The 27263-nt window shown below is 43.0% G+C and overlaps 1 protein-coding gene across 6 annotated transcripts in view; it reads right to left on the reverse strand.

Annotated features, from left to right (window-relative positions):
* Positions 1–27263, reverse strand: part of PKHD1 (PKHD1 ciliary IPT domain containing fibrocystin/polyductin) — a 251132-nt gene that overhangs the window by 18454 nt on the left and 205415 nt on the right. For 4 of the 6 annotated variants that reach the window (XM_053380395.1, XM_053380397.1, XM_053380393.1 and 1 more), the window contains 4 exons: positions 22856–22951; positions 13354–14365; positions 5409–5544; positions 21–108 (listed from right to left, as the gene is read on the reverse strand). In XM_053380395.1, coding sequence (XP_053236370.1) covers positions 21–108; positions 5409–5544; positions 13354–14365; positions 22856–22951 — 1332 coding nt within the window. The remainder of the gene's footprint in view (positions 1–20; positions 109–5408; positions 5545–13353; positions 14366–22855; positions 22952–27263) is intronic. The other 2 variants (XR_008329334.1, XM_053380394.1) reach the window with 2 other exon arrangements.

Consider the following 27263-nt stretch of genomic DNA (forward strand, 5'->3'; position numbering starts at 1 on the left):
GCTTAGAAATAGGTCCAAACCTTTCAGCACAGCCTCTGGACTGTCTTTCAGAAAGGCTGTCACAACCCACGGTTTGGAGGGGAAGCCTACTGTGGCCACTCTTCGACCCTACGGAAATAAAAAGAAACATAGCGTGTTGTTGTTAGTCACCACTGTTTTTTCTAATGGGGGGGGGATGATGATGTTGACAATGATTTCTTAGCCCATCTTTCAACCCAGGGCAGGTTGTAAGAATTTAAAAACGCAATATTAAAATTAGTTAAAACAACTTGCGGTCAAGTGTTGACCACAAAAATGCTATAAATATTGGGAAACCACACTGGTGGTTCACTGAGGAGACGGTTCAGGAAGGTTTCAACCTCAGTTGCTTTTCTTCTCTTGTCTGCCACAGCTGATCCATAAAAGAGCAATTGTATTAAAAGGACCCATTTATGCTGCTCATCTTCACCAGCTAGCCATGAAATATCTGAGTAATGATCTCCCCCTTCCTGTAAAAATAGGAAGAATAGCTGTAACTGATCCGAGTGATGTCTCATTCAAGCAGACTCTGAAATGGGCTCAGGTCCCTTGAAGAGTCATCTGTCTTGCTCCATCCTTCATCCTGCCTGTTACTTCAGGCAGGGAAAAAGCTATTGCTTCCACTGTTCTATGACAGGTATGGGGAATGCTGGGCTCTCCAGATGTTGCTGAAATCCAATTCCCATCAGCCCTGGCCATTGCCCTTACTTGCTGGGGCTGATTGGAGTTCTAGTCCAGCAACATCCGGCGGCCAAAGGTTCCCCACACCTGTTCTAGGAGGACTGTCAAAGTGATGCTTTTATTTGACTTCCTTTCACATAAGCAATGGAAGTGCCAGTGGCATTGAACAGAGCCATGGGTGTAGCCAAGGGGGGGGGCAGGTGAAAGTAAAACAATAGAAATACTTAACTAACTGTGTTGGCTGTTTGCAGTATGGTAACGCTGCAGAGAGCTTGCTGGGGAGACCATGCATTAAAAAGAAAGGACTCAAAAATAACTTAAACAAGGTTTTAATAAGAAAAACAAAAACTCCTTTTACACTAAATACATTAACAACCAAACCAGACCCAACCACCAACCTATCCCCCAGGGTCCCTTTAACTTTAAATCATCAAACAAATCAGATTCAACAGACTTTTTGTCTTTTCCCATTAATTCAGAAGCACCATTTCCTGCTGCTGCTGCTGCTTCTTCCTCTTCTTCCTCAGTATTATCTATACCATCAGTATCTTGGAAGACAGCAACTCCATTCCAATTTACAGTTTGTATCATGCTTCTGGTAATATGAAATTTGCCAGTTGCTGGTATGTAAATTCTGTACGCCCCCTGCTGGTAGCCCATTAATTTTCCCTGGACACTACGTTCACCCAATTTCTGCTTAGCGGGATAATGCATAATTACATCTGAACCCCAAATGCGTAGGTATTTCAGATTAGGGCGTTTTTTAAACAGCTTCTCATAGGGGGTGACATCCAAACCAGAATGGTAACTGCGATTTCTAACATAACAAAACGCATTAAGCGCTTCAGCCCAAAAGTCTTTGGGCAGATTAGCATCGTGCAGATACGTTTTAACCCCTGCCTGTAGGTCACGCTGCACAACTTCAACAAGCCCATTTTGCCAGGGACTTCGGGGGCAAGATAACTCATGAGTAGTCCCCTGCGCTTCCAGGAATTTCTCAAAATCCTCAGAAACAAATTCCCCGCCCCGGTCAGAAAACAGGTTCTTAATTGATTTGTTAAAGTGCGTTTTTACCCAGTTGCAAAAAACTTTGTACTTCTCAAATGCTTGGGACTTCTCAGCTATTGCATAAGTCCAACAATATCTACTATACTGGTCTATCAGAGTGAGCCAGTACTTAGAACCTCCTAATGATGGTGGGAGTGGCCCAACTAAATCACAATGTACACGCTCAAATGGCTCAGTTACTTTCCTATCTGAGCACCTACCCTTGCGTGCAACCTTAATCTTATTCTTGCAACAGGATAAACATTGCATAAAGAATTTACATGGTTTTAAGTTGAGGCCATTAACAATATTCTTTGTCTTAATTACATCAGCAAAATTCAGGTGTCCTAGAATTCTGTGCGCCTCATGGACACACCCGGAATGTGGCCTTACATTCCTCAACCCCTGGCTTGACTGTGCTGCTCTGCAGTTTATAGGCAATTGGGAGTAGGTGCGAAAATACAGTCTATATAAACCATCAGATTCCCGGGCATATAATAGACGTTTGTTCCCATCGAAAAACTCACACATTGACTTTAAGAAACGCACAGTTATGCCTTGATGAGCAAAGCACCTTACTGACAATAAATTGTCCACTGACGGGCAGTAAATGCAGTTCGCTATTGTAATGTTTAAAGAGTCAATTTTAACGGTACCCCTGCCAAGCGACTGCAAGACTTGTGAATTGGCTAAATGTACATTACCAATTTCCTCTTCGAAAGAAATAAACAAGCTTCGATCATTGCAAACGTGCTGAGATGCTCCTGAGTCCACAACAAAAGACTTCCACTTGGCACGTTTAAGTCTTTTACGATCTGTTGTCCTAGCATGGAAAACTCGCGGCTCGTTTCTGTCTCTACTATACGATGTCGGCTGCTGGGCTGACGACCATGACTGACGAACAGAAACAGGCTTGGGAGTACTTTGCTTTCTTTTGGATCTGCAGTCCTTTGCAAAATGTCCTTGCTTATTGCAGAACCAACAACGCTTGGCAGCTTTAAATACAGTTGTATCACCACAAGTTTGCATATGGCGTTCCTCATTACTTCTGGAAATAGGAGTGCTTATGGCACAAGCCTCCCTTCTATCCAACTCGCCCATTAATCTTGCCGTTACCCCTTCCACAGTTAATTGTGCTGGTGGAACGGCAGATATCTGGCTAGCTATGCCATCAAAGTCCTCGTTAAGGGAACAAAGAATGATAAAAACATACTGAATATCAGGTATGTCCATGTCCCTTCGAATTAATTCACCGCGTATTGCCTCCAGACGTCTCAAGTGTGCTGCCAAATCACCACCAGGCTGCAACTTCGTCTGGTACAACTGCTTGAAAAACGTCAATGCAGATGCTGACTCTTTTCTAACATGCACTGCTGCAAGACTGTCCCACATTTCTTTGGCAGTTTTCTTATTCCTTATATAGACTACTTGCTGGTCGCTGACTGCCAAATTAATTATCGCCCTGGCTTTTGCATCTCCTTTCGACCAAGCATTAGTTACAGGGTCAGGAGGGTCATCAGTTACATAGGTCCATACTTCTCTAGAGGTCAAAAGCGCCTCCACCCGAAAAGACCATAAACTATAGTTCTCATCTGTTAGCTGTGGGAAGACCAGAGCCTTCTCAGCTTCAGGAACCCGGTCAACCATTCTGGAACTCTTCCAGACCCACAGAACTACGCTAACAGGAGAAGGAGTTTTCAAACCTTTCTCAGAGTCCAAAAATATGCAGTCATCCACTCAGCAGCTGGGCCCATAACCAAAGATGTTGGCTGTTTGCAGTATGGTAACGCTGCAGAGAGCTTGCTGGGGAGATCATGCATTAAAAAGAAAGGACTCAAAAATAACTTAAACAAGGTTTTAATAAGAAAAACAAAAACTCCTTTTACACTAAATACATTAACAACCAAACCAGACCCAACCACCAACCCATCCCCCAGGGTAATGGGAGAGCTAGGTGCTGCTCCTTATATACTACACCCAAATGCTGACACACCTTAATCAAATACAACTCAGCAGCACCTGCTATGCTTCACAGCTGTAAAGCTGGGTCTCGTTATCTTACTCTGGCCCTTGCTCTGGCCCCTTAAAGACATACACATCGGGTGGAACAATGATGAACCTTTACATTTAAATAAACCATTCAACAAACTGGCCAATCACGTTGGTTCCGCCCCCTAACAAAAGTCCTGCTCCCCTAACAAAAATCCTGGCTATGCCCATCAACACAGCCTACCGCTATTGAAATATACGGGGGGGGGAGAGATCTCTGAGATCAGCAATTGGAAATTAAGTGAAGATAAGGGCAGTCCAAATCTACTCCTTTTCCTGATTAAGATGTCCCACTCTCCATCTGTAGTTCCTGAAAAGGGCTGCTCACCGAATACAGTTCAGATCCCAATGCAGCAATTCAGAAAATTATTATTATTATTATTATTATTATTATTATTATTATTATTATTATTATTTTATTTTTATTATTATTATTATTATTATTATTATTATTATTATTATTATTATTTCTATACCACCCTTCATCCAAAAATCACAGAGAGGCTTACAATACAAAAACGCAAAAATACATATCATTGAAACTTTGCTTCAGGAAAACCAAAGTTGTATGTCTCTCCATTCACTGGAGCCCTGCAGGACTTGACATCTTTCCGCAGGGCCTGCAAGACAGAGCTGTTCCACCAGCCCTTTGGCCAAGGTACAGCCTGACCCCCTCCTTTGGTAATTCTTCACAGAACTCTAGCCCAATGGTTGCCATCAATTTGATTTGAACTGATTTTATAATGAATTGATTTTAGAATGCTGTATTATTTTACTGTTGTTAGCCGCTCTGAGCCTGGCTGGGGAGGGCAGGATATAAATATTATTATTATTATTATTATTATTATTATTATTGAAAGCAAAGAAGTCTATAACTCCTTTACCACTTGCACTGGAATGTTTCAGAGGAATTGGTGAAGGACATTTTCTGTAAGCATGGCCTTTACAGTTTAATGGAGATTAAAAAAGGATTTGCTTCTCCCCTCCCCCACACTTGTCAGAAATGTATATGAAAACAGTGTACATTACAGAAGTGCCTTTAAGTAATTAATCTAATAAATTTCAGAAAGATAGGGGTTTTTTGTTCAGCACATCTTTAAAGTTGATTATAGGGAAATGAAAATCTAAAAAGGATCTTGATTATCTCCCTGCAATTTAGGAAAATGGTGGTGTTTTGGTTTTTTAAAATGAAAATAGCATGTATTACACGTTTGTCACTGCAAAATTTCAGAAGGATTGGTGCATAAATTAAAGTCTTTGGATTCATGGATTTTTTTTATTTGCTCAATGGACATCAAATTCTGTGATACAATGCATTAAACTTCAAAGACACTAAAATGCAAGTTGCAATCTTGTCCACCATTATTCATGTGTGTTTATCAGTGGATTTATGTGAAAAGGGCTGCCATTCTGAGCAGTTCTCTTGTATTTCTGATATTTCTCTTTCAGCTACCAATATTTAAAAGACTACATTTTCACATTCACCTATAAAATGAAAGGATGGGGTATTTATTAGGATTATGTTTTACATTGGAAATTTAAATCTAGCAGTCCTGCATACAGGATACATCCTTATCCCACAGTCCCAAATGCACCTTCTTATAATTCCATACCTGCTTATCCAGGAAGATGACCTGTGGTTGCCTGGGAAGGGGGCTTTCCGTCACCCCATTAGCAGGCTGGATCCGGACAGAGATGTTATAAGGCCTGACATAGAGGCAACTTCCTGGAGTCTGGCTGCTTCCATTTCTTGAACATGGAAAAACGTTAAGAGGAGAGGAAACCACCATTACTGGTTATTCATTCAGAATACATCTGGAACCATCACTGGGCACATTGGTGAGAGAATTTCTACCCATACGGCTAGTTTTCTGGAATCTACCAGTTTCCCTGGGACACGGGTGGCACTGTGGGTTAAACTGCAGAGCCTAGGACTTGCCGATCAGAAGATCGCCGGTTCGAATCCCCACGACGGGTTGAGTTCCCGTTGCTCGGTCCCTGCTCCTGCCAACCTAGCAGTTCTAAAGCACGTCAAAGCGCAAGTAGATAAATAGGTACCGCTCTGGCGGGAAGGTAAACGGCGTTTCCGTGCGCTGCTCTGGTTCGCCAGAAGCGGCTTAGTCATGCTGGCCACATGACCCGGAAGCTGTATGCTGGCTCCCTCGGCCAATAAAGTGAGATGAGCGCCGCAACCCCAGAGTCGGCCACGACTAGACCTAATGGTCAGGGGTCCCTTTACCTTTACCTTTACCAGTTTCCCTAATCCTAACAGGTTAGTACAGTAAATCCTCTGTGTTCTCTGCTCTATAGCACAGGGAATAATTCAAAGCTGGTGCCTGCAAATATGTGCACTGTATCTTTAACTGCACTATGGTCCTTTACTTTTCAAATTCTCTGTGCAGGTAGGCTCCTCCTTAAACTTTTACTTCCAAGAGTAAAAACTGAATTCAAGCACCTGGGATTATTTGAATGCATGGAAGAAGGAACTTCATTCTGAGCCCAGCCTGACTTCCTTCTCGATGCTTTGTGTCATTATGCTTATTATATATGCTTCTAAACCACTGCTACAAAGTGATGACTTTGGGGTTTGATATTGCCTCAAAATGAAAGTATAAAAACCATTTATTCATCTCTCCTGGTGTTTGCTTTAAGGTGTTGTACAAACAATGCATTTATTGAGAGCCTATTCACTTTGGTTTAACTCAATTTCTTTAGCAGGTTTCTCTGTATTCTAAAGGCACTCTGGGCTTTGCAAAGCTTTTGCCTTTGCAAACTATGCTAGGAAGGAAAAGGAAAAGTGGCTGATTTCAAAGCTAATAGTCTATGTTGCTTTCTAATACCGCTAATCTGAAATAACGCACAGGGACTGAGAAGTGGATTGCAGAAAATTAGTGGGAATATTTTCACTAGGCTTATATACTTTACCTAGGAAAAGACCCTGATGTTGGGAAAGATGGAGGGCACAAGGAGAAGGGGACGACAGAGGACGAGATGGTGGGACAGTGTTCTCGAAGCTACCAGCATGAGTTTGACCAAACTGCGGGAGGCAGTGGAAGACAGGAGTGCCTGGCGTGCTCTGGTCCGGGGGTCACAAAGAGTCGGACACGACTAAACAACAACATCACGATATACTCTATCTAAGCAGGAAAACTATTCTTATCAGTGCTAGCAATAAATGTAAAAGAATGACCTCACTGGGCATAACTGGTAGGATCAACATGTACAGTATGTGTTCTGCCGGACCTCAGTAAAGGTTACAAGCTCACAGTTTTCAAGCCTGCTGCTCAAACCAGAGAGAACAAGTATTGTGGACAGAGCTTATTAAAACCTAGACTGACTGGTTTTTCTCCAAAGCCTCAAAGCCCGCTAACTTTGCTTTGGGTTTTGAGACAGTCAAAAATATATTTGAGACGGGGATGGTTGCTTCATCAGAGGTGAATTCACAAACCTAGCACAGCTCAGACTTCATGCATCCGCTGAAATGGGCATCAGGCTGCAAAACTTTGTACCATAATAAATCTGTTAGTTTAACTCTTAAGGTGCCACAAGACAGCTGTTGTTAAGAATTTTGTTACTTTTTCCATGTCGTAACATAATAGAATCATAGAATTGTAGAGTTGGAAGGGACCATCTAGTCCAACCATCTTTAATGCCGAAATCTTAACTAAAGTGTCCATGACAAGTGGCCATTCAACCTCTGCTTAAAAAACCCCAATGGGGCCACCTCGTGAGGGAGACCGTTCCACTGTGTATATGCGTGTGTGTATGCTTTTTCTAGGGACCTGGGTGGCACTGTGGTCTAAACCACTGAGCCTCGGGCTTGCCAATCGGAAGGTCGGCGGTTCAAATCCCCACAACAGGGTGAGCTCCCGTTGCTCGGTCTCTGCTCCTGCTAACCTAGCAGTTTGAAAGCACCCCAGTGCAAGTAGATAAATAGGTACCGCTCCGGCGGGACGGTAAACAGTGTTTCCGTGCACTGCTCTGGTTCGCCAGAAGCGGCTTAGTCATGCTGGCCACATGACCCAGAAAAACTGTGTGGACAAACGTCGGCTCCCTTGGCCAGTAAAGTGAGATGAGCACCTCAACCCCAGAGTTGTCCGCGACTGGACTTAGCTGTCAGGGGTCCTTTACCTTTACCTTTTTATGCTTTTTCTACACATTTTGCTCCTAAGTTAAACCTTGCTTGCTAAATAGCGGAAAGAACTTGCTTTCCTGCAGGACATTGTCAATGTCTAAAATAACTGGTTGCGCCAAAGGGGAAAGAAAATGCTCCCTTCAAAGGCAGAATGTATTGCCATTCTGCCCAGCATTTTGGTTCATGGGAACCTGAACATTCCTCCCTGTAGCATTGGTAAAAGAACATGCAGGCTTGCTGCTTTCCTGCTGAGCAATATCAGGAGGTAAGCAGGTTAGCTTGTCAGTTCCCTTAAGGAGAAATGGGGAAGTTCACAACACCCAGGAAGAGCAGGCCCTGTGGGGAAACTATAAAGAGGTTACGCAACAGGAGATCGCAAACGCAGACCGGCTGAACATACTGAGATCCACAGGAGAGCAGACCCTTGTGCCAAAATAGGATGTGTGTAAGGGAAGAAACCCGTACAGATCTGTTGGTAAAATACAAAGGAGCTTAATCATTTGCAGTTAGTGTTATGAATAGCGGCGGAGGCCTGGGAGAAGACATCGTGGGTGGTTTTTGTGCGCACCGCAATTTTGAGCACTGTAGGGCCTCTGTGTGTGTCTAGGTTTGAGAGAAGTACTGAGGTTTTGCATTCCAGTTTTTCTTTAGCTTTAAAAATGCTGTGTGTGCGTTTGTTTGGTTACTGTGAGAACAGGCTGCTGGGGGGAAAGGGCTTTTGGTGATTATACTTTGTACTGTTGATACAAAGGATACCTGTTATGCAGTGTTTGAAGTGCCAACTGTTTCTTTGCAAAGGAGGAGAATACCAGAACAGGTGAAAAGAGCACTTTTCTCCCAGCAGAGGAGCAATTGCAACAAAGTAAGACACCTCTCAGTTTAGTTACTGTACTGCAGGTGTTAAACTCTTTGTGAAACAGCCATGCTTAAAAGTACCTTTGCAAAGGGAGTTGGTGGGAAAGCCAGGCCCTGCCATTGGCCAAGACCTGTGGCTTCTTAGCAGCCCCAGCAGGTCTGGTGGGTAACAACATCTGCATTGTTTGCTTAGAAATCTTCCCTAGGCTACTAAGCTTCTATACTGTGTCACAAATGGTTCAGTTCACCTAGTAAAAATCTTTCCCTACCTCTGACTCCCAAGGGTTTTCTGACATTTCAGTGGGTGCCCTATGGTTGCCAATAGCAACCAGCAGGTCCTTTCTACAGCCCCCAAGCACCATGTATCAACCACACTATATATTGTGCGGATTAATGAAACCAAGGCTTACATTATTAATTATAACCATAAATATTCGACCCTCTCCTTACCTGAACTGTGAATGGTTAAGGACTGAAACTAGGCAGTCCTCTAATTCACTTCTTAGGTTTAGCACCTGGGGAATAGTATCGTGTGAAATGTAAATAGCATTGTGTTGCAGGACAGACCCAGTGGACGGGCTGTTTCAGCATATCCCAAGGTAATACCACTTTAAGCTCCATATAAACTCTTAACAGCTTCTATCCTAAAACTAGACCGTAGGTGGTAGAGTTTTTTACGATATGTTATAATAGTGCAATAAATCTGTTAGCTTAAAATCGAATCTCCGTGGCCTTTTAGAGAAATCATCATTAAATGCAAAGCCCTCTTAATGATGCCATCCCGGTGAAATTGTTTAATCTGCAAAGGGGGTGAAAGGTCACCAAATGAATTTTTTATAATACATCAACTTGACACGCAATAGGGAAAACTGTAATAGATAAAAGCAAAGGAAAAGGGCACTGTCTTCTTCTGATAGGTCAATAGCAGCCAAGAGAGTCACTCATCCACTTTCCTTTCACTGCTGTGCTCCTTTCCCATTTAATATGGACACCCAATTAATACCTCAGCACCACAGACAACCTCATTTTAGGTGAATTATAGCAATTCCTTCCCCCTTCTCTGAAATGAAAGTGATCACAATACATCATAGCATTGCACGAATTAACGTTAATTGATTCCAGTTACCAAGCATCGATGGGCCACTTCTATAACCTGGGCCTTATTGGGAGCTAGAAGGGATGGAAGCAAGATTAGATTGCAATGTCCGTTGCTTTGGCGACGGAAGTCACCTGACACCTTGTTAGGTGGTTTGTACGGTTCTATTGCAAACCCCAGTGGGGTCGTCAGTAAACTGGAGTGATGTCCAAACATCATTACAAGCTGCTTCGATATTAAAGCGAAGGGATTAACACCTTATTGCAAGCAACCTGGATTTGTCACTGTGCTGTCGTTATCCAATTTCTAGCTGATAATGTGACTATGACCTGCGGGCACAAGGTCCTCCAGCTAAAAGGAGAGTATAAAAAAAATCCAACCTGCCCAAGAGCTAAAGTCGTTTAACCCCTCACCTGCTGTGCTTCCTGCAGATGAGCTATGGGGTTTGTTTGTTTGTAAACTATATTAAAACAGTGGGCAATGGCAAAAATGGGGTGGAAAAACTTCCGCATTCTGGGGCCTAATTCTTCTCTACCAGGTAGTTATTTTCTGTCAGCTCAGATACTCGCTGTAGTGAACAAAGACAAAACCCCACTTTTCATAGGCTTAATTTATGTTGATGTTAATACATAGTGACTTTTGAAATGGGTTTTCAGTGCACTGAAACAGTCTTACAAGTGCCTGCAAAGTTCTCATAACACAACACCTGAATTCAGGCCATGCCTGAATTTTGAATATTTTCCAGGAGATGCTTTTGTCCTCCCACATGATGCCCAAAATCTCCCTGACACAGTGCATATGGAAGGCATTGAGGTGTCACTCCTGGCAGGCCTAAGTTGCCAGTGACTCATTTGCATAAAGCAGTGTGCTCAACACGCAAGCTTGGTAGACCTTCATCTTGGTAGCGGCCATTAGCATCACATTCTCCCACACCCTTTGGAGACGCGAGCTATTGCCACAGCTGCCTTGCCAATACACTTGCCCAGCCCAGCATCGATGGAAAAATTGCTGGTTATGGTGTGACCTAGGTAGACAAAATTGTCTACCTCAAGTGTGTGCTTACCATTGCTGATGCTGGCAATGTCCTGACCCAGAATGTTGGTCTTTTGTTTGTTTGTTGTGGAAAGGTGGGAATCTGCTTTATTACTTGTGTGTGTGTGTGTGTGTGTGAGAGAGAGAGAGAGAGAGAGAGAGGGGGGGGGGAGTGCTAGAATTCCCAGTGAAACTCATTGCTAAACATGGCACTAAAATTTTCTTCGACTGAGTTGCCTTTGATTAGGTATGTTTGTTTTCCTGGGCAGAACACTTGAAAGCGGCCGCAATGGTTTTTGTTTGCTTGTTTTGTTTTCTACTAGAATTTAGGTACCTAAAACACGCAATAATTAGGCCAGATTAATATTGGTTGAAGCCTTGGAGCTGTATTAATTAGTGGGGTGTTGCAGAAAAACAAGGCCCTTCACAGAACAAAGATAGATAGGTTTGATTGAAGGAACCAAAATTTGATGTCTATGATGCAAGCACTATTTTATACCTCTTTCTATGCCTTCACAACAGCCATGTAGAAGGCAGAATGTCAGCAAAAATAAGTGCACACAGTTTTCTCTGTGTTTTGTTTATCAGGGTTGTTTGAATGTATGGTGTGCTTGCCTTTAATCCCTGATATGCTGCCCCTTAATCTCTGAAATGAGTCAATAGTTTAGGTTGTTTTTAGTAGTCCAGTGCATGGCAAGATGGGAAAGACAACACACACCCCCTCAAGAACAATTTGAGCTGCCTGCATCCTAGTGTGCGACCTCCTGCAAAGCCTGCTTGCAAAGCACTGCTCCCACTACATTTCTCGGGGTCTGCTGCCACGCCTCCTGCACGTTCCTGACTCTTCCTTTTGTGCCCATCTTCTGACTTGGTCAGTCCAGCAGCTGCTATAGAATCAGATAGCTAGCTCAGAATTATTGCTTGCATTGATGCTGCTGTGGCAGCCGTCACAGTGGCAGAAATATGTTAATTTTCATTCTGTGGGTCTTGTATTTACAGGTCTCACCCTAGTGAGATAAGTGGATTTCCATTGCTCTTGGGCATAAAGTGACAGTGTTGAGTTATAAAGGCCTTTTAGATAGGTTTGCTATGGACAGTAGATATTAAAAGCAGAGCACAGCTTCAGGGCGATGGCGTACCATGGGGGAATCAGTAATGTGGGAATCAAACCCTTTAATTCTTGTGCACTGGTATGAAGTAATTTAACCCAAATTAGCTATGGACAGCCAAAAGTGTAACAAGATGATGCATTGTTTAGTGGCAATAATAAACCAGCAACATTATCCTCTGCATGTTTGCTGAGAAGTAAATCCCTACTGTGTTGAAGGGGGCTTACTTTCAGGAAAGAATACACAGGATTTATACACAGGATTGTGACCTAAGTCACAATTTGATGTATTTATTTGCACAATGCCTGAGATATGTCCAACCTCAACGTAAAATTCCAAGTAATCAACCATTTTTAAGTAAGCAGCTTACTTAACTATCGATGATCCTGACAGTGTCTTTGTGCCTTGTCTATGAAAAGGTGATAATTGCATTTCAGCTGGACAAATGTGAAGTTAGAAACGGATCTGAGTCAGGTAACAGCAGCTTACTGTACAGGAAGGCTTGTGTAAACTCTTTCATTTCTGACATGGCCATATTTCTCAAATCCCTTTTCCTCATTAAAAGTATAATTGGGAGTGGCAGCCATGGTGAGAGAGAAGCATCTAAGCCCTTTGCAAATACTTTACTCATGCACTGTCCCCCAGCCATGTCCCCAACATAGCACATGTGACATCGGGGGCAGGACTTCTCAGTGTGGCCCCATTTCTTATTCATGTGTTTGAAAGTGATCCCAGTCCAATCACTGAGATCATCTGTAGGAGTGACTTTAGTTGCCCCCCCCCCCAATTAGTGAGGTTTATCTGATGTCAGGGTAATCAGTCCAGTCTTGCAAAAAGTTCTTCATAAAAAGATTCAGCAAGCATCTTCAGTTTTACTTTTTACACATTTGCTCAAAACTTTTCTATGCCACCTAGTTTATACAGACAATTAATGTGTGTGTGTGTGTTACAATTTGCCAGTGGTTTGCAATTTCATTTCCATTGTAGCTATAATGGTTGTACACACAGTTTGATAAGCTGTATATGCTTTTATAAACAAAAAGTGCCTGCATAGGGCTGTTCAAATAACATAGCCAGAGTTGGATGAGTGGTTTGGGCTCATTGACTCAAACCAATCTTGGCCATAATTTGAAAGTGATGGTTTCAGTGAATGAAGGATACAGGAGAGTAAGCCTTTGGTCTAAGTGCTTCTGTGTCAGCCACTCTTGTGAGGTTCCCCACTCCTGGTGCCCTTCAGATCATCCCTCACCACTGACGACATTGACAGGCAATGAAAGGTGCTTTTTACATTAACATTTACAGCATTACTATTTGACGTGAAGTCCACTTACCTAGAACTTCCCTCTGCTGGAACTGAGGTGGCAGAAACCATCACCACAAGGGTATCAAGTGGTATTTTGAGGGCATGCTGAAGTTCACCAGTCTGTTGGGCATTGATAAGAGTATTGGCCAAACTTGTCAATCTGTCACCAGAAAACGAGGAGGCAAGCTTGTACCTCTGGAAGTGTAATGGATCACTTATTTCAAGGACCACCACTCTCAAACCAGTGGATGAATGGGGTGGCAGCAAGCCCCCAAAGATTGATGAACCTGTTTGGGTTTTCTGTTGGCTAGCTCTATGATGAATGAACACACATGACTTCATAGGAGGGCACTGGTATTTCCTCTTTGCAGCATTGTCTGCTATGGTATTTAAGGTGCTCTCACTTCCAGATGAGTTGAGGACTGTTCTGACTTGGTCCCACCCAATCTGTAAAAAAATAGCCAGTCTTTGAATCACCGCTGCCTCAGCCTCTGCTATAGTGAAAGCAACATGAAGAGAATTATATGTGTGTATTTCAATAGGTTCATCCCAATGAATGGCAACATACAGAAGATTCTCATGAAAACTGAAGTAATTGGTTCCCATTACAGCATTTGCCAAAGAAGGTCTGGGAAACGACAAAACTGGTGGCATATAGTTCCCTTTAACAAAAACACGGAAGCTTCGTGGCTGATCGTAAAAGATAGCTAAGAGAATCCTTGTAGCGTTGTGACCACTATTTAAATAGAGTCTTAGTGACCAAGGCACTGGACCATTAAAACAAATTTTTGAGAGCTTGCTCAATGGCAATATTGAGTAAAATGTTGATGAATGCTCTGTGGCACAGCAGGATCCCCATGAAGTGGCTTCGCTGAAGGTATCAATGAAGGTGTCGGTCACCAGCACGGGTGGAGAGGGCTTCCAGTTACTGGCATCGGCACCTGTACTTTCTAAAATCACCACTGCATAGTATGTTTCTTTACAGAAATACACATTTGATGATGGTTTGTAGATGCACTTTCTGTCTTCTCTGTAAATGCCTGTTAAATAAATAATACATCATCAACACAGACTTGCCAACACTTGTAATTTTGTCACAAGACTTGTAATATGTGACAGACATTTCTCTTTACACAGTCTCTGAAGAGGTAAACAATTGTACAACTACATTATTAGCTTTCATCGAAAGTGTGATTGGGAGACCAGATGTAAGGGCGGGGAAAATATGTGCCTGCTCCAAATGACAAGGAAAATTAAAGAGTAAAACTGGATGCTGTTTTCAAAAAAGAAAATGCACTTTTTAGATTGAATCCTTTATTCATTTCAAAGTAATAAAATGCATAATTGCATTACATTAATGTGATTGGACATAATATTGCTGACTAAGTTGGCACTAATGCAGAAAGCTGATGCCATCTAGGTTCTACAGATGTATCAGTGAAGCATTAGATCACTGAAGGTTCTGACTGGAGCAACAAAAAAGAAATGGTTTTTCAGTAGATTTCATCTGGAGGACAAAACTGAGCTATCTTATTCCAGAAAAGAAATTCACTGAAGGAAGAGGTTATTATAGCAGTAGCGCGGTAGCAGGAGGCCCATTGGCTAAAGTGGTGCTTCAGGTTAAGAACAGTTTCAGGTTAAGAACGGACCTCCGGAACGAATTAAGTTCTTAACCCGAGGTACCACTGTATTACTAAAGCAACAAACTACATTTTCCAGGAAAAGCATTATATGGTGAAGGTGGTAAGGAGGAGTTAAAACTCTTTTAAAAAATGGATTATGTTCTAATAGGGATAGTTTTTCTACCAGTGGGGTGGTCTGGGGGCTCATGTAGATTGGCCTAACCTTTCCACTGTGTAGGGATGGGAGAATATGCCAATGTCTCAGTTTCTCAGTTTTCCAGTGTTTAATTGAGTTCTTCATATTTTGCATCCATTTGTGATTATTATTATTTTAGTACCAACCACTGAAATGCAGCCCCCAGAACATTGGCCATGAGGGTGTGTGTGTTTGTGTGGGTGTGCGCCTGCACATACATGCAACAGAGAGCACAGGAATGAACATAGGATAATTAGGATAGGACCAAGGAGAGAAAGCTGAAAATCTGGGGGCCTTTCTGGACATGCAAATCACTGTGTCTAGTTCTGGGCACAACAATTTAAGAATGTTATTGACAATCTGGAACGTGTGCAGAAGAGGGAGATCAGTATGATTGAGGGTCTGGAAGCAAGGTTTATGACGAATGGTTGAGAGAGTTTGAGTGTGTTTAGCCTGGAAAAGAGGAGACTGAGAGGAGATATGATAACCATCCTCAAATATCTCAAGGGCTGTCACATGGAAGAGGGAACAAGCTTGTTTTCTCCTGCTCTGGAGGGGAGGATTCAAACCCATGGCTTCAAGTTACAAGGAAGGAGATTCAGACTAAATGCCAGGAACAACTTTCTGACACTAATAATAGCTGTTTGACAGTGGAACCTACTCCCCCAGGGTTGTGGGCTCTCCTTCCTTGGAGGTTTTCAAGCAGGGGCTGGCTGGCCATGTGTCATGGATGCTTTAATTGAGATTCCTCTATTGCAGGGGGTTGGACTAGATGACCCTCAGGGTCTCTTCCAGCTCTAAGATTCAGTGATTCACTAGCTACAGAACTGCTGCACACTTCCTCATTTGATGCCTTGCAAACAGCTGAGTCAACCGTTCTCCTCCCACTGATTATCCCTCTTGCATTTCTCTTGCTGAAGAGGTCCTGCTCCTACTCTGCCATTTGCTAGGATTTGCATTTGTGCAAGCTCCCTCTTCTGCAAAGAGGTTGCTAGAGTCCTGGTTGGTCCCTTCCTCTTCCTCTGCCCTCCCTCCTTTCAGAATCACCTTTTCTGCCAGTCACAATTTCTGCAGCCAGCCATTTCGATCACTTTTAAAATGAAACCCACGCTGGCCTTGGTAATCATAATGTCATTTACAATTTACCACAAAACACGTTTATTCAGTTAGCAGCACGTTGGAGAAAAGAGAACTCCGTATGAACTCGCCGCTGAAGGCCTAATCTGATTATTTCCTCATGAAAATCCAAGCAGGGGTGCTTGTAAGCGGGGCTGGGGGGGGAAGGGGGGAGAGGTCTGCTCACAGCTGACTCTCATAATCAGCACAAATAGATAAGTGACACACCGTGTCAGGGGCAGCGTCTAATCTGCCCTGCGGCTCTCCTCGGAGAAAAAGGCCAGAGTGGACAGGGCTTAATAAATACTGATTGACCACTGAGTATTGAGGTGACATGTGCTATTTACATTCGAGATGAACAATAACAGTGATAAATTCCAGAAGCCTTCCTTCTAAATGGCTAAAATTAAGTTAAGCGGGTTATATATTTCGTGTGCAAAAGTGAGGGGAGGGGAGAATTGGGGTTCGCAGATTGGGGTGTGCAGGTGTGGCACAAAAAGTCAGAGAAGCCAAGAAGATGGCGAGTGCATGAGATAAAACTAATTATATGCGGAAGAGATTTTTTTTTAAAAAAAGAATGTGTGGGGGGCTGTTGTGTTTATGCGCCAACACGCGACACTGAGCACCATGCATGGTGTGATCAATGGCATCAGATGTGCACATGGATGTGTTACACAGTAGCCTATTGGGTATTCAAGGGCAGCAAAGTGGAAGTTTGTGTGTGCTCTCTTTTCGTACAATCCTTTTCACATTAATTTTTCTCTCTCCCCCCCCCCAAATTCTAAAAGAGAGCTCCACACCAAATTTGTTATTTTATTTAATTTACTTCTTTCCAAACACTCAGGTTGCTTGCAGGGTTTCTGACAAATATTAACTTTGTGTCAATATTTGTCCTTCCTGTCGTGAAATGAGGATTTTCCACCTCATTTCACATTTGAAAAGAAAAATATGCCGTTGGGGTCCTCTTTGCTTAAGAAAAAAAAAAAACACCCCACATAACTCGTATCCTTTATTTAGAAAATGGACCAAAAGGGAAGGTTTTTTTATGTGTTTTTTTTTAAAAAAATATGGATGTTTTACTTAAAGGCACGGAGACTTTCGGTTTTTTACTCAGCTCCCTCACCAATGCCCTCAAAAGTTCTACATTTAAAATTGAATGAAATACATCAACATTAATGATTTCCCCCTTTAGGTTAGCATCACCATTTCTTTCTACTAATTTCTTCCCCAGTTTATGATAGATTTCATATTGCATACTTGTAAGGAAAAATTCGGGAGCATTTGACTAAAACAAAGAGGTGTCATCAAGTTTCTCTAATATGTATTTTATCAAAATAAAATAAATGCCAAGCAATGTTGTTTCCATCTGCCTAGGTTTACTAGTCACTTATTTCTAATGCTAATATAAATGCAGCTACCATGTTAAAAGCTAAAAGTGGGGACATAATTAATGGCACACTATTTACTCACTGTAGCCTAGTGGCCCTGGGCAAACTATACTCCATAAACCATACTCCTCCAGAAGTAAGGAAGACAAATAATTCAGTGGACAACTGAGAGAACTTACATGTTAAGTTTCCCGCCATCTCACAAACTACCTTGTGAGAACTTGCTGTATGAGCTTCTGTGAGAAGCAAATGCTGTGTGGGATATATATATATATATATATATATATATATATATATATATATATGGAGTAAAGAAGCATCTTGAAGGAGAAAGGTTAAGAATCCCCCCACCCCAGCCGCTGGGTCATGTCATTTTAGGGGGTGAAACTTAATTTTTGCACATTTCTTCAGTAATCGATCTTACAAATATGGTTTCGGGTGTGAGGAATTCAAATCCGCTATTATTTTTGTGATTGGACAACATTTAGCTTGATAAGTGTACGTTTGTTGAAGAAGGACATACTGTAAACTGCTTTCAGAAAACCAAAGAACTTTTAATTTTACCTTCTGAAAATGTCAGGTAATGCTTAACAACAACAACAAGAAGAAGTACTTGACAATCATTTTTAATTATGTCTATGCAGTTTTACACACATTCTACCTACAAGCAAAACTAAATTATAGTAATGTAACCAAAATATCTCATGAATTCCCAAGTCATGTTGCAATTTTTTAGCACTCCTCATTTTTGGAATTTCAAAGTTGAAAGATTCAGCCTTGCCAGACTCTCCTGCCTTTCCCTCCTGAAGGTGATTGAAGTGAGTGGGTGGTCACTGGAATGACGTGAGATGGGTTTGCATGCAATATTTAATTCAGACCTCACTATTTCAGTATCTCAGTTTAATACCTAGTCACAACCTTCCTCACCACAATGAATTTAAAGTCTGTTCAAATTATAGCAATTCTAAATTTTCATAAAGCAGATAAATGGGCGTATACGGATGCAAATCCAAGTTGTTTTTTCAATACACCCAGACTAAATCTGCATGCAAACCAATGTGCCTGAGGAGAAGGATCCGTGTCCAGAAGCACACATTCCTCCTAGTCCCAAAAGTGGGACTGGAGCCCCTCCACTAGGCCAAGAAGGCAGAGATGGGAAGGAGTACTCAGTCTTGGCAGAAACCTCTTATTTGCTGAGTGAAAGAAAAGCTCTCACTGTCTGTGGCTTGTTTGTTAACATGGGGTGAATGTAGCAATTATGGTAGTGGTTTTCAACCAGTGTGCTGTGGCACCCTGGGGTGCCTTGAATGATGGTCAGGGGTGCGACGGGCAATGCTGGCCTCTGTCCCTCTTTCCTTTCCTCCCTCCTCGGATGCCCTCTTGCGTCTCTGCCTCCCAAAGGCTTGCACAGCTGTTTGTTGCAGCAGCCCTGGCTACAAGCTCCCCAGATGAACGGTGCCTCTGGGGCTGGCCAGGGGATGGCCTCAGAGTAAGCAAGCAAGTGGACAAGGGAGCCCAGCCAGCCAGTCCACCAGCCCTTGCTGTTGGGACTAGTGGGAGGCTGGGCAGGCGGGCAGGCACTGTGCTGGCCTTTCTTGTGCTTGCTGTGTGCAAGGCCTGCCTGGGAGCTGAGTGCCTGGTGCTGCCTCAAGTTCACCACTGGCCAGTCTCCGTTGGGCCACTAAGGCTGGGGGTATCCTCTTCCCTCTGTGGGGCAGTGTGAGGAGGCACCTCTCTTTGGGGTGGCAGGCAGCTCAGGGACCAGGGGCAGCAGCAGCGGCTGCCCAGAGGACTCCCAAGGAGAGGGGAGGGGAGGCTGAGGGAACACTCCACAAGGGAGGGTGTTCAAAAAGGGGTGAGCGGCTGCCAGCTCTGCAGGCAAGAGGTGACCCAACTGGGCTACTGAGTCCCACATGAGTACCGCAGAAAGAATGTAGTTGGTCAAGGGAGCTGTGGACTCAAAAAGGTTGAAAACCTCTGGGTTATGGGATTAAAATTCCTATTACGCACAGGAGCAAGTCTCCACTCTTGGAATTTCCTTTTGCTTTCTGGCCGGTCTTATTTCAACAGTAGCAATTGCTTTGCTTAGCCTGCAAGTGACGTGTGTATAAGAAACTTAGGAAGTTTAATTATATTGGGTCAGACCATTGGTCCATTTCACTCAGTCCTCTCTAAACGGACTAGAATTGGCCCTCCAGGGTCTGGGGCACAGATCTTTCCCAGCTGTACCAGGAAATGCCAGGGATTGAACCTGGAGCTTTCTGCACACAGAGCAGATGCTCTAGCCCCTGCCCAGCTTTATACCCCCCAATTTGGAACCAACATTATACCCTCCATTTCCCAACTGCATCTTTAGTCCCTCATTGTTTTCTGCTGTTGGAACATCTCACCACCTGGCAATTGTTGAGCTCCTTCTGACGGTACATGTAAATAGGAGGAGGAAAACTTGCCTTTGCACTGGCATTTAAGTGATCCCACATACAGTCATACCTTTGTTCTCGAACAGAATCCATTCTGGAAGTCCGTTTGACTTCCGAAACATTCAGAAACCAAGGTGCAGCTTCCAACTGGCTGCAGGAACTTCCTGCACTCAATCGGAAGCTGCGTCGGATATTCAGTTTCCAAAAAATATTTGCAAACCGGAACACTCACTTCCAGGTTTGTATCATTTGGGACCCAAAACATTCAAGTCACAAGGAGTTCGAGAACCAAGGTATGACTGTATCTACCTTTCCCTGCCGCTTTCATTCCCTGGTGTGTGTTGTGTTATACAGATTGTAGGGCCTGAGTCTTATTTTTTTGTTTTATGTATTGTTCTTATAGGCACCCTAGAAACACAAAACCAATTGCCACAAATAACTAGTTAGAATCTGTTACAGGAGGAGAGATATGCCTGTATATATCTTTCATGGAATGAAAGCTGTTGGCTATCAAAATACATCCAGCAGCAGAAGGCAATGGAAAGGGATTTAAAGGTAGGTACCTCGGGTTACAAACACTTCGGGTTACAGATTCCACTAACCTGGAAGTAGTACCTCGGGTTAAGAACTTTACCTCAGGATGAGAACAGAAATCGCACGCTGGTGGTGCAGCGGCAGTGGGAGGCCCCATTAGCTAAAGTGGTACCTCAGGTTAAGAATGGTTTCAGGTTAAGAACGGACCTCCAGAATGAATTGAGTTCATAAGCAGAGGTACCACTGTATCTGGGTGATAAATGTTGCAACTCATCTGGAAAGGTCGGGGGGGGGGATAGGATGGCTTATAATAAAGCACTGTAGTTATCAATACCTGTTGATTGTCCACCTTAAAATAAATAAAGGATGATCAGGGTATTGTATTCACACACAAAAAGATAGGAGGGATAAATAAAATGGATCCTTTCTACAATGATATCAGTGGCATTTGTGTATGTGGGAGACCAAGAAATCTGCCTGGAGATTTTCTTATGGTGTTCTTGTCTGTTACTTCCAGCCCTGCAGCCATCCACGTGTGCTCTGTGGACCAGCATTAAAATGTCAGCCAGGGAACCGAGAGGTGTGATATGACAAGATGAATAATGGTTGGGGTCTGAGAGAGGGTACCACAAATATGGGTCTATGGGAGAACATACCAAGCTGCAGCAGAATATGTGGGATGAATGTGGCACAATTTACTGGGAGACAGAGATATGAGCTGAATATGTACACCACTTAGTTTGAATAAACCTATACCGCAAGTAGTTGCTCTCTGTGTTTCACAAATTAAAGCACTTACATAATATCACAATCATTTTGTTAAACCTGCAGCCCTATTGAAAACACTTGCCTCAACACAACTGGTCCTTGCCGATTTCACAGCAAATAACACAGCTCTCCGCCTCTTGAAGTGAAAACAGCAGTCTTTATCTTTTCTGCACTATATGCTTTTAAGGGGCTATTTCCTCTCAGGTTGTTTCTGTATTAGCTGAACGTAGGAGCCCACAGGCCTATTTCTACATGCAAACACACAACTGCCTCCGGTCCTTTCTGACTATTGACCCTATACAAGAGAAAGCAAAACAGCATTCTTTTCAAACACAATACCAAGCCTTGGCTTTCCTGCCATGGCACGATAAACACATCACATTTTTCCTTTCCTCTTTTCTTTTTCAGAATGAAGCTCTGATTTCATTGGATGCCAGATCTAAAAACAAATGTGGGTTGTGCCAAGCGCTGCTCTGAGCTGTGGATATAATGGGATTTGAATGGGAAGTCCCGGACACAATAAATCTGTGCCATATGTGACCATTTCCTGTGTCAGTTCCTTTCTCATAACCAGTGGACTCCCCCGCCCCGACTTCGTTCCCTTTCTTTCCCTTTCATGACCCCACACCAGGACTCTGAAATCTTTCATGGCTGCTTCTCCGCCTGGGGCTCTTCCACAGCAGTTGCATAAATAAATGAAATTGACAGCAAACATCATAACAGTTAGCAGGAGTGTGTACCCACCACAAGTGCTTTGTCCTGCTTTGCAAGAGAAATGGAAGAGGAAAGGACTTATTATGGGGGGGGAGTATGTTCTTTGACAAGCGAGGGGGTGGGGGAATTAGTAAAATAAACTTGCTAAGACTATTGTTGTCAAAGTATTTTGCTTCATCTAGTTACAAATTAGGAAGGGTCTTTGGTTCTTCATCCTTCTACTCTCCATTTTCCATCGCCACATTCCAAAAGGGGTAAATTTGCAGCTGAGCGGTTTCAAAAATAAAACTCCCAGGTTTGAAAAATCTTGCCTTATTTCAGGTCAGGCCTATTTCAGTTTGAGTCCTGGCTCAAACTTGACTCATCCCCCTAACCACCTCCCAAGCAAGAAAAAAGAAAAAAGAAAAAGCTACCTTTGAGAAGGGACGCGGGTGGCGCTGTGGGTTAAACCACAGAGCCTAGGACTTGCCGATCAGAAGGTCGGCAGTTCGAATCCCCACAACGGGGTGAGCTCCCATTGCTCGGTCCCTGCTCCTGCCAACCTAGCAGTTCAAAAGCACGTCAAAGTGCAAGTAGATAAATAGGTAACGCTCTGGCGGGAAGGTAAACGGCGTTTCCGTGCACTGCTCTGGTTCGCCAGAAGCGGCTTAGTCCTGCTGGCCACATGACCCGGAATCTGTCTGCAGACAAACGCCGGCTCCCTCGGCCTATAGAGCGAGATGAGCGAGCAACCCCAGAGTTGGTCATGACTGGACCTAATGGTTACCGTTACCTTTGAGAAGGCTGGGGGAAAGGAACTGGTGATGAGGAAGGCTTGCTAGATACAAGAGAAGGAGCTGTTGAGCAAGTTCAGGGGCATCATTTCTTCCTGGGGAGCAAAGGATTCGTAGTTTTATTTGCCTCCCAAATTGAATTGGGAAGCAGAAGGAGCTATGGCTCCAAGACTACTGGCAGAAAAATTAGGTAGTGAGACAACCAATTTAGAAAGCTGATGCCAAGGAACTATGAACTCTGGGAAGGTGCTTCTGGGCAGAGCTATGAGCGCCACACAGCCTGTCCTCTGTCCCTTAGTTTGCTGCTTTCTTGTGCCCCATTGTCTGTGTTGGCATATGTCGGCCATCTTGTTCTTTGCCTCAGGCGGCAAAATGCCTTGGGCCAAGCCTTGCTCAGCAGCGTCATTTCCACTTAAGGAAAGGCCACAAAGGGTCTGTCAGGGGAGGGTGTGTGTGCTTCATGCATTTTTCACAAGCATGGCCTGGGAATACACGGAGAGAGAAAGCACACTTTTAGTTCCATACATTTGCAAGGAAAGCTATAAAAAAACCAAACCCAAAACAAAACAAGCTTGCATTTTGAGATGAGCCAAGGGGTGTTGTCCCATCACTAATAAATTATCCTGTTCTTTGGCAAAAACAAAGTCTGGAAATCAAATGATTATTCCAGAATAGAAACATTCCATTATGTCATTTATGATCATTTCCCAGTTAAAACAGTTTTGGGTCTCATGAATAAGAACTCAGGCATGTATAATGTAGAATTCCCACAAAACTCATTGAAATGTAAACCGTTCATTAGGGATGGTCCAAAACCAATATTCCCAATCTACGTGTCTAGAGAGTGTTCCGTGGAAACATCCTGAACCGAACACCAATTTGTGCACGTAGTGTTCTTAGAGAATTGACTAAATTCTAAATATAATAAATCATTACTTTTAATTTTCCAATTTGGGATCAAGGTGCAATGTATTATTCTACCAGTGACATTTCTCAAGCAACAGCCATCCAGGTTGATGGTCATCACTTGCCTCCTCTGGGATCAAGTTCCATAGTTTAACAATGTGCTGCAGAAAGGAAGCATCTGTCCTCAATCTTCCAGCACTGCCCTTTTCTGGACCTTTTGCAACTCAGCAATATCCTTTTTGAAGTGAGGTGACCAGACTATACATAGCGTTCTAAATACAGCTGCATCATAGATTTGTATAACAGCATTGTGATATCAGGGGTGTTATTTTCAATTTGGGTGTATGGGGTGTTAGAGGATGGGCAGTACCTCTGGTGGGCGGTACATCATGCTCCTTCTGGGGTAGTTTGACCACCTTTGGTCACCTCCCTGCACTTAGCTCTCACCTCTGGCTCCTAGAAGTTGACAGTGGCCACACCAGGGAATGGCTTCAACCAGCTGGTTAAACTGGGTAAGGGCAGCCAATGAGTCTCAAACCCTCAGTGAGTTAGGGACTTACTCTGCATGTGAAAAGAGGCTCCAGTGGATTGAGCAGACGTAGTTTATGGTGAGTCCAATGGTCAAGAAGGTGGTTTCTGCGCATGCTGTAGATGGAAGTAAGGGGCAGATGGGGCTTGTCCACCTGGGAAGGTGGCTCATCTAGGAGAAGGACAACTCTGATCCTAAAATCTGCTGCCTTGAAGGAAATCTTCAGAAGAAGAAAAGGCTGAGGGGTAAACCCTGCGCAGATTCAGAGTGGAGTTCCTAAACAGTTGGATAGTGCCTTATACGCCTCCTTCTGGCAACTCCTGCAGCCAAGCTGGTGCCAAACATATTGCACTGCTTTCCTTTGGACCACATCAGCGAGGCTGAGAGGGGGGTCCTGTATTCCGGGCAGCCCAGGACCTCCATACACACTGCCCAGGCTTCTGCTCCAGGGAGGTCACTTTGGTGCTGCAATCACCGTGGTTTGACTTAATCCCTGGAGGCACACACTCCATTGTCTCTCAAAACAGACAGATGCCAACAACCACCATATTTTCAATTCCGTTCCTAATGATCCCTCGCATGGAATTTGCCTTTTTCACAGCTGCAGCACATCGGGTCAACAACTTCATTGAGCTATATACTATGACCTCAAAGTCTTCTTCCTGGTCCATCACCATCAGTTCAGACCCCATGAATATATGCGTGGAATTAAGGGTTTCATTGTTACACCTTGTTTATGTTGAATTGCATTTGCCATTTTACTGCCAAGTCACTCAGTTTGGAGCGATCCTTTCGTAGCTATAATAATAATAATAATAATAATAATAATAATAATAATAATAATAATATATTATTTATACCCCACCCATCTGGCTGGGTTTCCACTCTGGGTGGCTTCCAACACAATATTAAAATAAAGTAGTGCATCAAACATTAAAAGCTTCCCTAAATAGGGCTGCCTTCAGATTTCATCTAAAAGTCTGGTAGTTGTTGTTCTCTTTGACATCTGATGGGAGGGCGTTCCACAGGGCGGGTGCCACTACTGAGAAGACCTTCTGCCTGGTTCCCTGTAACTTGGCTTTTCTCTTCTTCTCTTCACCCTCTCTTTGTTTTAACGACCATGAACAATTTAATATCATCAGCAAACCTACCTCACTGCTCACTCCTAATTCTAGGTTGTTTATGAACAAGTTAAAAGGCACAGGTCCCAGTACTGATCCTTGAGTGGGGGGGGCTCCACTTTCTACATCTCTCCATTCAGAGAACTGTCCGTTTATTCTCACTCTTGATTTCCTACAACCTAACCAATTCATGATCCACAATAGGACCTCTCATCTTATTTCCTGACTGCTAAGCTTACTCAAGAGTCTTGAGTGAGATATTTGTCAAAACCTTTTTGAAAATCCAAGTATGTTTTGCCAGCTGGATCACCTCTATCCCTATGCTTGTTGACATGCTCAAAGAACTCTAATAGGTTCGTGAGACAAGACTTGACCTTGCAGAAGCCATGCTGGTTCTGCTTCAGTAAGTCTTGTTCTTCTATATGCTTGGTTATTTTATCTTTAACAATAAGATCTTCGGGTATAGGCCGGTATACAAAATAATAATTATTAATTATTATTAATAATTATTAATAATACAAAATTATTATTATTATTATTACTACTACTACTACTTTCCACATGTTTTTCCACCACAGATGCCAAGCTAACCAGCCTGTAATTTTCAGAATCCCCTGGGTCTCTTTGTAACAACTAGTGTTATACAGTGGTACCTCAGGTTAAGTACTTAATTCGTTCCGGAGGTCTGTACTTCACCTGAAACTGTTCTTAACCTGAAGCACCACTTTAGTTAATGGGGCCTCCTGCTGCCGCCGTGCTGCTGGAGCACGATTTCTGTTCTCATCCTGAAGCAAAGTTCTTAACCTGAAGCACTATTTCTGGGTTAGCGGAGTCTGTAACCCGAAGCGTATGTAACCTGAAGCGTATGTAACCCGAGGTACCACTGTATTGGCTACTTTCCAGTCCTCAGGTACAGAGGCTGATTTGAGAAGTCTCAGGTAGATAGATGTCATGTGGACCTGGATGTTTGTCAGTTTTTATTTTGCCTATTAGACCTAGAACTTCATATCCCATTACCAGTATCTGCCTTAGTTCCTGAGACTCATTTCCTTCAAAGGTAGTTCAGGCGCCATGATATGCCCTATATCATCCACTGTGAAGACAGATGCAGATGATTCATGCAACTTCTCCACAATCTCCATATCCTTCTTTAGCACTCCTTTGACTCCCTCGGGGCCCATCTGCCTCTCTAGATGGCTTCCTGTTACTAATATATTTAAATAACTTCTCATTTTCGGTCTTCAGGTTTATAGCAATGCGTTTCTCAAATTCCTTTTTTTTTTGTATATAATTTTTATTAATTTTCCAAATCAATTAAACACTTTCCAAAATTTCACACATTTGATTCATTTTTGACTTCCTTCGACTTCTCTGATAATCATCCATTTTTACTCTCAATTTCGCATTTCTCAAATTATATTGCCAATCGTCTTCCCTCCCACCTCTATATTTTTTTTAACAATATATCTCCGTTTTTACAGTGCCTCTTGAAACCCCGCCAGCGTTGTTTGTACGTCACATATTCTTTTCAGATATTCAACAAATTTCCCCCAGTCCTCGATGAATTTTTGGTCTTTAAGATATCTGATTTTTCCAGTTAATCTGTCCAGTTCTGAGTAATCAGTCAGTTTCAGTCTCCATTCTTCTATCGTCGGTGTTTCTTCTTGTTTCCATTTCTGGGCCAGTAGAGTCCTTGCTGCTGTTACTGCGTATTGAAACAGCTTACAGTCTTTCCTTCTTATTTCGTTTCCTGTAATTCCTAAAAGGAAAATCTCTGGGTTTTTAACAAATGTATATTTTAACATCTTTTTCATTTCATTATAAATCTTTTCCCAAAAGTCCTTCACTTTC

Source organism: Podarcis raffonei, chromosome 3 (genome assembly GCF_027172205.1).
Source record: "Podarcis raffonei isolate rPodRaf1 chromosome 3, rPodRaf1.pri, whole genome shotgun sequence".
NCBI classification, from domain to species: Eukaryota; Metazoa; Chordata; class Lepidosauria; order Squamata; family Lacertidae; genus Podarcis; species Podarcis raffonei.